This window comes from Meleagris gallopavo, chromosome 28 (assembly GCF_905368555.1).
Source record: "Meleagris gallopavo chromosome 28, MGAL_WU_HG_1.1, whole genome shotgun sequence".
Taxonomy (NCBI): domain Eukaryota; kingdom Metazoa; phylum Chordata; class Aves; order Galliformes; family Phasianidae; genus Meleagris; species Meleagris gallopavo.
Window position 1 is genome coordinate 4,700,278 of NC_139431.1, and position 11,203 is coordinate 4,711,480.

General features: G+C 49.0%; 1 protein-coding gene across 2 annotated transcripts; it reads left to right on the plus strand.

Annotated features, from left to right (window-relative positions):
* The first annotated feature begins 208 nt into the window (after positions 1-208).
* On the plus strand, positions 209-5,632 carry TSPO2 (translocator protein 2). 2 transcript variants are annotated; one of them, XM_010724331.4, is made up of 4 exons: positions 209-722; positions 2,163-2,366; positions 3,045-3,183; positions 4,215-5,632. In XM_010724331.4, the coding sequence occupies exons 2-4, from the start codon at positions 2,194-2,196 to the stop codon at positions 4,395-4,397; spliced, it is 495 nt and encodes a 164-aa protein (XP_010722633.1). In that variant the 5' UTR covers positions 209-722; positions 2,163-2,193; the 3' UTR covers positions 4,398-5,632. The 2 variants fall into 2 exon arrangements, with proteins under 2 accessions (XP_010722633.1, XP_010722632.1); XM_010724330.4 differs by having other exon boundaries at positions 214-722; positions 2,154-2,366.
* Positions 5,633-11,203: the final 5,571 nt, after the last annotated feature.

Here is an 11,203-nt window from a genome sequence, read left to right on the forward strand (position 1 = left end):
TGCTACAGCAGTAATACTGCATTCTGCCAGGAACCAGCAATGCTGCTCCTGGCCATGGAATTCAGGTAATGACCCATAACTGAAGTAAATTAGTGTTTAATTCCCCATCCCTAGCAGACAGCTTACTAATGGAAATTGATTTCTAGCTTTTTCCTTTTCCATTTAACATACTCCTCTCACGTCTTTATTTCAGATCCAAGTGCTTCCCGGTGACTTTCAGCCCAAGGGTGACCAGCGAGCTGTGCAGCAGCACCCAGCAATAGCAAAGGCAGAGGTTCCCTGCAGGCACAGCAGCTCCTCCTGCCCACAGGAGCCCAACCTGAGACCCCCAGTTGGGATACACCGCTGTCGCTCATCTCCCTGCAACAGCCCCAGACCTCGTGCTGCCACAGGCCTGATCCTCATCCATGCCTCTCTGGCAGCTCATTTGCACAACACGCTCTATGCTTTGGCGCGGGCACCGTTCTCTGCCCCACACATCACCCCGAGCACCATTGCAGTGTCAGCCCCAGGGCCAGGCTGTGCACGCAGGGCCCCGACATGGGCACTGTGTAATCTGACCCACGCAGCCATGCGCACACACCCCTTTTCTCTGCTGTTTGGGCAAAACTCAACGGCCGTTCCCCTCCCTGCACGGGAGCAGCAGCAGCAGCACAGGCAGAAGCTGGCCGCGGATGTCCGCCCGTTCTCCTCTGCACGGCACAGACGGGCGGTGAGAGACGGTAAGGCTTTATGGCTTTATGGCTCCAGCCCTACGGAAGCAAAGTGAGATACCCAAACAACGCCGTGCTGCCCACAGCCCTTCTGCAGCGTCTCGGGGCAGCCTGGCTGGTGCTGGTTCACACCTTAAAAGCAGGAGCAACAGCTTGCTTCTGCCTGCTCGGTTCTCTCCTTCCACAGACACATTAATAGTGCTGAAAATTGTCTGGTGAAGGAATTGTTGGTGACAGACGGCGTCGGGGGCATTTGTTCCTTATTGACATACAGACTGGCTGCTGTGAGCTTCTAAAGAGGAAAGCTCTGCAGCGTGATGGTGATGATAATAACCATTAGCACAGGCGATAGCAAAGCGTTGATTGTGAGTTAGAATGCTGCACAGATGAGCGTGCAGATCGGTCCTGCCCTTCTGCTCCCTGCATCCCAACCTGTGCTCTGAGCAGCAGGGATGTCTGTGTGCCTCCTTCTCTCTCCTTGCACTGCTAAAAGCAATCTCCCCAAGTGCATCTGCTCAGGTGCATTATGTGCTTCTGCTGACAGCACCGAGCTGCTGTGCTCCTGGAGAATCCTGGTATCTCCAACGAATGCTAATTCAGCTTTAATTCCTTAATGGAGCAAAGTGAGGGCGAACACAGACAGATGGAGGAAGGGCACGAGGCTGTCAGGTTCACAGCCCTCCTGAGGATAACAGCAGGGGAATGAAATGCTGGATGCCATCCTTCCCAGAGCTGTTTTGTGTTCGAAATGTAATTGTTAAATATGTGTTCCTTTCATGCAACCTGGTCGTGGTTAGACTGCCAGCAAACTAAGAAACCTGTGCCTCAGCTTACCTGTTAATGGAGGCAAGAATGGAGGCAAGGCCTCCTGTCTGCTAGGACTGTAGGGAGGATTAAACAAGGTTCATTGATAATTTAATTTACTGTAAGGACATTGTCTTTTGCAGACCTCAATTAAAACACAGATCCATGGCGAAAAATTAGAGGAAGTCAGAATGGATGGGGTTTTCTAGGCACGATCTGTCTGGGTTCATACTCAGAATAGCATGCAGAGGAGAGATAGCAGCTCTGCTGGGACGCGTAGGCTTTGCGAGCAGACAGTTGTGTGCTGTCTGACTTCAGCATTCAGAGCAGGAATGATAAAAGTAACTGAAGCCTTGTCTGCTAAGAATATAACCACCTCAGGTGAACCCTGCTACACACAGCTTGTAAGAGCCTAGAAAATAATGCGGGAGCCACTTTACTTAGTAGATCAAGGAGAAAATGTAACCACGGCAGAAATAATTACCCCTCCTTCATTGACTGGGCAGACGGAAGTCAGTAGCAGTGCTGAATACAAATTAAACACTTACCCACTAAAGCGGAATGTAGGCAATAAGCGAAAAAGATCAAAGCAAGAAAAAATGATTTCCAAACTGATGATCAATTGCTGTTTTTAAGCTGCAATAGGCAAAAGACCGCGTCACGTCACCAGGGAAGGATGTGGGCTTACACCGTAGGTTTTACTGTCCTGCCTCACGTCGGGGGTTTCCTCGGCTGGTTCATCAATAGGAAAGAAACTCCTGTTTGGTACGAGAAGCTGAAAAAGCCCTCATGGTGCCCACCCCGCAAAATGTTCCCCGTTGCGTGGACCGTCCTGTACACCGGCATGGGGTAAGTTCTGCACAGCCCCCCCATCTCATCATGCTTTTTCTGGTGCAATCGTTTCAAACTCTTCAGTTTGCCTTAATATTCCCTTTCCCTGGGTCAGCAGGGCAGGGCAGGGCAGGAATGCTGATTCCCCGCTATGGGAATTCCCAGCTATCAGCCTTGCACTCATGCTGGGGTCTGTGTGAGCCCAGGCTGCACCAGGTTGCCCAAGCAGGCTGTGGATGCCCCATCCCTGCAGGCATTCAAGGCCAGGCTGGATGTGGCTCTGGGCAGCCTGGTCTGCTGGTTGGTGACCCTGCACACAGCAGGGGGTTGGAGCTGATGAGCACCGTGGGCCTTTGCAACCCAGGCCATTCTGTGATTCTATGAAGCTGAGCTGCCTTCTGAGCTGAGTTCCTCAGCTTTATGCTGCAGGCTGTGCTTCTGGCTGTGCACAGCACACCCTCAGCACTGTGGTAGGACACCAGTAACAACTGCTGCTCTGGGGAAATCCTGTGAGCCACGCAGGTGTGGGAGATGAGAGAACTGAGAGCAGCGAGGGGCACAGGTGCAGCAGCTGTGCAGATACAGCAGTCATGCAAACCTCTGCTGCAGGACAATCTCCCACGTGAGGAGTTTGTCTACGTTATGGATTTACTCACTGTGGGACAGCAAAGCTCTAACGAGTTTCCCTCTTCACAGCTATGCCTCCTACCTGATTTGGAATGACCTGGGTGGCTGCAGCAGCAAAGCTATCATCCCGCTTGGCCTCTATGGGGCTCAGCTGGCCTTGAACTGGGCTTGGCCTCCCTTCTTCTTTGGTGCACGTAACCTGAAGATGGTAACGTATCCTGGAGACCCTGCTGGGTGTTTTGGGCCTGTTTGGAGAGTTTCTACCTAGCATCATGCAGCTGCAAAGAGAGCTGCAGGAAGAGTTTTTGCTCTGATATAATTAATGCTGCACCTGGCTCTAGACAACGGTATCAGCCCCTTCCACTCCTCACCCGGCTCCTGTCCCTCTGATAGCCAGTCCTACCAGAGCGTGGCGGGAGATTCAAAAGTCAGCCCAGCCCTGTTAAGGACCCGGGGTGACAGATAAGTCCTTCTGAGTGACACACCCTGCCCAAGCAAACAGCAAAGCTGCATTCCTGGGGGGAGGAACAGTAGCTGTGCTTATCAAGCAGTACAACACAACACAATGCGCACAGCAGAGCCTTTAGGAGGATATGCACGAAGGTATGACAGCGTGGCAGAGCTGGGCATGTGCTGTACTCAAGAAGCATTTATCTGAAGATCAGAGGCACAGAGTGGGATGCATGTTTCCATCTCAGCTTTGTCACCCTGTTGGTGAAATGTATGTTTAGAAAGTTTAAGTGATAGCAGCCACTGGTACTGATGAGCACGTTTCTGATGCACCTACATTGGCATTACCAGTAGAGGGGCCATTGAGCAGTGTATTAATCTGTGAAACTTGATAACAAACAAAACAACAGCACTGCTCTTCACTCCTGGTTTGGTTCACTCATTTGAGTCCAGAGCTCAGGTCTTAGGGCTCAGGATCAGCCTAGCTGAATCCTCAGTGTGAATTCTCCCTGATTTCTATTCCTTCTCACAACCTCCACGGCTGTGGATGCCCCGTCCATCCCTGGAGGTGTTCAAGGCCAGGTTGGATGGGGGCCCTGGGCAGCCTGAGCTGCTATGAAATGTGGAGGTTGGTGGCCCTGCCTGTGGCGGGGGGTTGGAGCTTTGTGATCCTTGAGGTTCCTTCCAACCCGGGCCATTCTATGATGACCTTTAGCAGGAGGGTTTTTAGTCTTGCTGTATGTTCCCAAGAGGAAGAACAAAAATAATTTTCTTCTCTCTGCTCTGCAGGCGCTGATTGACATTCTGTGCTTGGACAGCCTGGCCATCGGCACCGTGTGCTCCTGGTACCGCATCAACAAGGTGGCAGCGCTGCTGATGCTGCCCTACCTGGGCTGGCTGGCCATGGCAACCTGCCTGACCATCCGCATCTGGAAGGACAACCCTGAGCAAAAGGCAGGGAAGAGCGAATAAGAGCAGGAGCGAAATGAAGGCATTTTGTGAAACTAAACTACGCCGAGATCTAATAATTTCTGGGGCTTATTTTTGGATAGACAGAACACACCTCCTCCTCGCACCTTCATCGTGGTTGTATAAGGGAGAGGTTTCCACCAGATACCTGTGTGCTTTTGTACAGCAGTCATGCATCTTTGGGAACTTTCTTTCCAACACTGCTGAGGTTTTGGGGTACAGCTGTACGGTGATCTTACTGCTATCAGGTCAAACTGCACGAGCCACAGTAGGATCTCATGATACCAGTGAAGTTCAGAGTAGCAGCCCAGGGCCTCCTTCTGACCTGCTACCGTTCCCTCAGAACAAAAACTGTTCACACGTGGTAAATCCCATCTCTTTTGGACCAAATAAAAATGCCCGCCACTGATGCACACCCACTTTTAAGAATTTGTATTTTTGCTATTCTTGCTGTTGCTTCATTTTCATGTATCACCTGGTTTGTGCTTTATACCATTAACTTCTTATATCTCAGTTCTTGGGCAGGCAGTAATCTGTCTTGCTCTGCTGCAGAAAGAAACTGGGCACTTTGACTTCTATTTGTGGAGCACTGCGTTGCTGAGTGTGTTGCTCCAAGATAAAGCAGCAACGATTAGAATGCAAGTGCTCGTCCCAAGAGAAAATATCTCTATTCCACCTTTGTGTGCTGTTCCTTACCAGAAGGCTGACATCAATGCCTTGGGTGGGTGAGAGGACACGAAAACAGACAGAAAGCCCTTAAAATGTTGGTTTGTTCAAGTACAGAAACACAAGATTTTTCTTTAAAACGTAAAAACTTGCTGGCACTGCTCTGAATGTTGTAATTACAGGTATCTCATCTCACAGTATTTCCATTCCCTGAATATTATTCCTCAGGAAAGGCTAAAATAAGAGCATCCCTAGAGAAGCAGCACCAAGCCATGCCACAGAGCCAGGCATGAAAGGAGAATGGACAAGCCCTTGTCCATCCTTTATTCTGGCTCTTGCACTGATAGATCTTCTTCAATCTGAACCTAAAAATGTTGCATTCTACACAAAATATATATATATATTTTTTTTTAAATCAATAGAAGTAATTTATGGGAAGGAAAGTGTAAGGGAATCTTCTTTCTGGCAGCTGACTGTAGATTAAGGTGTGTGGGTTTATTTGCAAAGGTTTGGGAATGTAAAATAAATTGTGTTTGCTTGCAATAAAATGGAGAATAAATAAATGCAAGTTATTCTTGTTTCACTGGTTTGGCATTAGGTTAAGAAGGGGATCAGCAGCAGAGCTGAAGCCAGCCTCATTCCTGAGTGTGTTTTAAGGGCAAATGGGCTGCATGTTCTTGTGCCCAGCATCTGTAAATGGAAGAGCTGGGTGCTCAGCAAGGCAGGAAGATAAGCCCAAGAGAAACAAACAGCAGTAGCTGAGCACAGACATTTGTGGTACTTTTTGAAAATCTGGCCGTGTATCTTGTTCTGTCAATTTGATCCCATCCATTTTTACCATCATAGCTGAAGGACTCCTTCATCCAGGACTGCTGCTGCAAGCACTCTGCTTTCAGAATCTCTTGAGTAAAAGCTGCGTGAGAGCAGGGCATTGAGCAGATGTGATTGTAAGCAAAAGTAGGGCTATAAAGCACCGAACAGTGCAAGCAGCAGTAGAAAGATCATGAGCTAATTAAAAACAAAAACAACAACAACAACAACTATGTATTTCTGGGCTTTATGTAACTGCACGTTACTCATCTTATTTACAGCAATGCATCCTCCACATGCCAAAGGAGAGGAGGACATAAATTATTTCTCCCTCAAAAGAAAGTAATATCTGGGCTGGAGATTCAATTCAGTGGAGTTAGGGATGATTTAGGGCATCTGAACACCACGATGCCCATCCTCTCCTCGTTAGCACAGAGCCGCACGAGGAGCAGAGCAGAGCCATCTAGTGCAGCCGGGGGGGTAAGGCAAGTCCTCGCAGTGCTCTGTGCTTCTGAAAAGAGGAAGAATATTATTTAAATTACACGTAAGTTGGTAAATTGCTCTTGAATTGGTACAAAACCGCAATGTTTAAGAACACATCCAAATTAAATACCTGGACACCTATTTGAGCATTCTGCAGAATTACTCCTCTTTTCCCTTCTCCCGATTTTTTTTTTCCTGCTAAGGTAAAGTAATATCTTGAATTAAATCTAATTGACTTTTATGAACTTTTCATATTTGCCTTCCCCATTCTCACAGCTGGTGTGAGCAGCTGACTTCTCTTTGTCGCAGTTCTCCCTTCCAGTGCACCTCTACATGCACCGATAGCTTCTCTCATGCTTGCAGTTTCTTGCAGGCAGCAAAGCCAGCAAGTGCTCCTATGTGTAATACATACAATTGCTAGAAATCAATTGACAAACTTAAATTCAGCAAAGCACCCTCTTGTATTAATATTTAAAGCATCGTTTAGTGTATTTACCATCTAAACAACTATGCTAAAACCCTTTGCATTAGAATAATGTTTATGATGTTTCAAAGTCAGCCATCCAGAAAATCTCTTCTGTGCAGTGCAGAGCAAAACCAGCCTGTCCTCATGGTCTAGTTTTCTATCATTGCTACCCAGTGGATCTCGTGCTGCCAACCACACGGCGGCTGGAAGAAGCACGTGGCAACACAGCATCCTCCTGCAGACCTTTCCCTGGGCTACAGTCAAATCAAAGGGAAGAGGACAGAGAACCCAGAAAGATGCAAGAAATCCAAACCATGCCTTGGAACCTGGCCTGCCAAAACTTGTGAAATTTTGCCTCTAAGAGGGGATTTCACTGGAGGTGCCACATGGGTGAGCTCAGGGCCCTCCTCCCTGCCATATTCTGTCCGAGGGGCTTTTTTTCCCCAGCCCATCTGCAAGGAGCACGGAGGAATTTCGCTTGAGCCAAAACAAACAAAGGCAGCCGGCAGGCTGGATCCATATCGCCTTGGTGGGTATGCAAGGTGCTCGTCCAGCCCCTTAAATTAGCCTATGGAATGGATACCATATCCCAGCCCAGTGTCAGGGAACATTCATAACACACCGCAGGACATGTCATGGTCTACATGGCTCAAGCAGTGACTCAGACAAAGGCCATGCATTCGTGGCAGTTTTCATAGGGTCGTGGCATTTAGAGAAGAGCCACCTCTCAGATCTCCATGTCCAGGGATGATCCCTCTCTCCAAGCTTCAGACAGTCTGTCCAGAAAGGCATATTCAATACGAAACCAATTGTACACTTGATCTTACCCCCAAGGGCACATCCTCTGCCTGCTGGATACGCAATATTTGTCCATAAATAAAATCTTTCTGCTCCTTTCCATCCAGCCCCTTTCTCCAACCCTTCCTCATTCAATAATTTACTAGCTCTTCCAGAAAACACTCTGGCTTCAGCAGTGAGGAACTTAAATTGACTTGCTGGTGTCTGGAGCTATGTTAAAATAGAGGGTGAAATGTTAGAAAGAATTTGCTGCTGTGTATAAACTTCAGTGAGCTGATGACAGGCCAGCAGCCCTCCCAGAGCCCTCTCGTTAGCGCTGGGAGGAGCAGAGCATCAATTCCCAGGGTCTGAGCCCCCACAGCTGGGGCTGCTCTCAGGGAAACTGCACCCAGCAGCAGGAGGTTGTGCTGCCTGGAGTTGGCATGAACTTCCAGTTGGACTTGGAATTAATTGGGCAGCCAGCAGCGCCTGCCAAATAACAGCTCTCAGCTCTACAGGAGAGCAGTAATGGGTTGTGTGCTGGGGATCACAGGCCAGGGATGTCCGGGGTTCAGATGTGAAGATAAGGCGGGCAAGGAGGTGAGAGCATCTCTCCTCTCTGCTTGCACCACGGCTCATTTCAGCTGAGGTATTGCTGTTTTCACAGCAAACTAATGTCCTGCCCAGAGGGGCACTGCCCAGGTTGAACCTTGTGGGATTCTGCAGCAGCTGACGCCTGTGTTTTCCTACCCCTTCTCTTCAAACTTGGCAGTGTAGTCCTGCAGTGCAATGAAAGGGACAGGTGGGGGCCTCCAGGGGCTGAAGGAAGGAAAGCTGCCTCCGCACATCACTGTCAGTGAGTGTTTATTTATTTATCACGTAACGGTAGTTACAGCCGGAAAAAGCAGGAGGGGGATGGCTGCCAGACAATGTATCTAGGGAGATGTTTTGTTACTGCCACCAGCTGTCCCTTTGGAATAGAGAGCACATCTCAGCCATGACTCACACAGCCAGTGTCTTATTTCACTCTCACATCTATCCAGAAATGTTCCTCCAGCCCAAGAATGCAATAAAAGCCCTCTTTTCCTGGCAAGGACTTCCAGTGCCAGGTCTCTTCCACTGCCCCTTTGTGATCAGCACAGAGCAGCCATTTGCACAGCAGTAAAGCAGCTCGGGCTGCAATTAGAGGACAAGCAGATAACCTGCTGGGCAGACAGGTCAAGGGATTACAATGCTCTCCTTGTCAGATACTCATTCAAGATGAGAAAGGAAAAAAAAAAACCATCAGATTGTTCCCACATGTCTCCAAAATCAGTGGAAAAAGTGCTCTGTATTTGGAGGGACCCACGATCAGATCTTAATACCTGAGACGTGAGCCAAGCCAGAGTGCAGCCTCCGGAACAGAGCCCAGCCTTCCCTTGCAGGCTGTCCCCTGCCAGCAGCTTTCCCAGCTCTTCAAGTCCTGCTGCAGGGTTGGTGCCTTTGAGGTCTATTCCTCCTCTTTATTCATAGCTCTGATCAGACATTCTGGTCTCGATGCCCCAACGTGGTGAAGCCAGACCTTTTAAAACACAGGGGGACAGGCTGCCAGATGCTGCAGGACACATCTGTGGCAGGATGGAGAATGGGCTTGGGCACAAACCACAGCTTGGGGTTGGGTTGTGCCGCTGAGAGGGAAGCAGCCGAAGGGCCCATCCAGTTCTGCAGCGCAGGGTCGAGTCCCTCCGTGGGAGGTTGTTTCCCCACGAGTGAAGTGCAGCTGCTGAAGATCTACTGAAGTGGGGACAGCCCTCACCTACCGGCTGCATCCAGCAGGGAGAGGCCACAGGGTTCTGCTGGAGGGGAGCAGGATTTTGCCTCTGCTCTCAATGCTGCTGCGTGAGCTTTGAGGTGCGTGCAGATCTCCTGCCAAATAGCCAGCCTCTGTGCAGGGTTCTCAGAGCAGCACGAACTTCACAGGCAACTAAATAAAGCATGAAATCAGTGAGGAGAGGGAAGGGTGAAGGAAGCCTCAATAACAACGCCTGTGGGAAGTGCAGTGATTTTGGCTAAGTGCTGCTGGGAGGTCCTGGCGCGAGGATGGCTGCATCCCGGGCCCCCAGCGCTGTGCCCTCATTCCTACTCCGTACTGCCTGATGGGGAAAGAATTCCATTACTGGCTCCAGCCATTAGCCCCATGCACGGATGCTCCTGTACACACGCACACACTTCAGGGGAATTAGGGTCATTTAAAAACAACTGAACACAACCGATCAAAGCTTTCATTCCTAAGGCTCTAATGCAAAATGTCAGCCTGACAGCAACTCGGTGGTGTCCCTTTATATTTTTGGCACAGGCAGACTGCAGGGGGGTGGATCATGACTATTTAGTGCACTGCCCTAGATGGAGCTGTGAAGCAGCTGGGGAAGGGCTGGATGGAGGTAGAGTCTCGGTGCCACATTCCAGAGATTAGATAGGAGCTCAGCCCTGAACTCTGCGGAGGGCCCAGGCCAGTGAAAGCTAAGGCTGCAGGAAAGATGGGACCTTAACAGTCAAGAGTTTCCAAAAATAAAAAAAAAAAGTGGGTCAGAGTGAAGAAGGGAGCTGTTTAACATACAGGGGGAAGACAGAGACAAGCTGTCACTCATTAAGAGAGGATCCCCATCCCCAAAAACACTCCCAAAATGTCAGAGGTGAGAGTAACTGGACAGGGGAGTTGGAATCTGAGCATAGTTACCAGGCAAGAGGAAAAACACTACACCTGCTCTCCAGGAAAGTATTTCCAGCTTAAAAATAAATAAAATTTTGCACCAGGAAAATATATGTTCCACGGATAGGATGTCTTGGAACGTCTCAAATCCTTCACTGCGCCACCACATAAACAACTTTCTCATCACTAGCAAACAGAGAAGGAGTGAAGAGTTGGGTGGTGTGCCCTGTCCCCAGAACACATTTCAGTGATGCTATTAATGAGGAACAACAAAAGGTATTGTGATTCTCACAGTGCAGAAAGCCAAGCTAGCAAGGGGCTTGATAAAGCAGCCAGAAGGCAAATGATCTGCCTAGCAGCATAAGTTTATCACTTTGTGGTGGTGCACAGCCCTCTAAAGCTGTAGCAGAGCTGGCTACGGAGTACCACGAGTGTGACCTGAAAGCAGGTACTCACACATCTCTGATTCCAACGCAGAACAGCCTGTCTTCCTCAAAGTGGTTTCCCACTAACACAGCCTGAAAGTTCGATCAGATACAGCATAACATTTCATCTTCATCTAAATCATGACAGTGGGCTCCTGGGCGCAGAACCCAGGATACTGGAGGTTTGATTTCCAATGTGCTTTGGCTAAAACTTGAGTTCTGCATCACTACACACCTCCCATTCACCTTCATGTCACAGAAAAGTTTCCCTGAGAAAGGCATGCTCGGGTTTTCATCAGGCTTGGCTCATATGGGATTGATACAAATTTTGATTAAACTGTGAGAAGAATTTTACTCATTCTGCACTTCTGAAGAGAGAATCCTCCCAAACCGAACATACAAACCCCTTTTTAGAGCTCATGTGAAGCCCAGACAAACCCTGAGTATCCTTCCAAGCCACCACAGCCTCTTTGAGAGATCTGCTTGACGTACT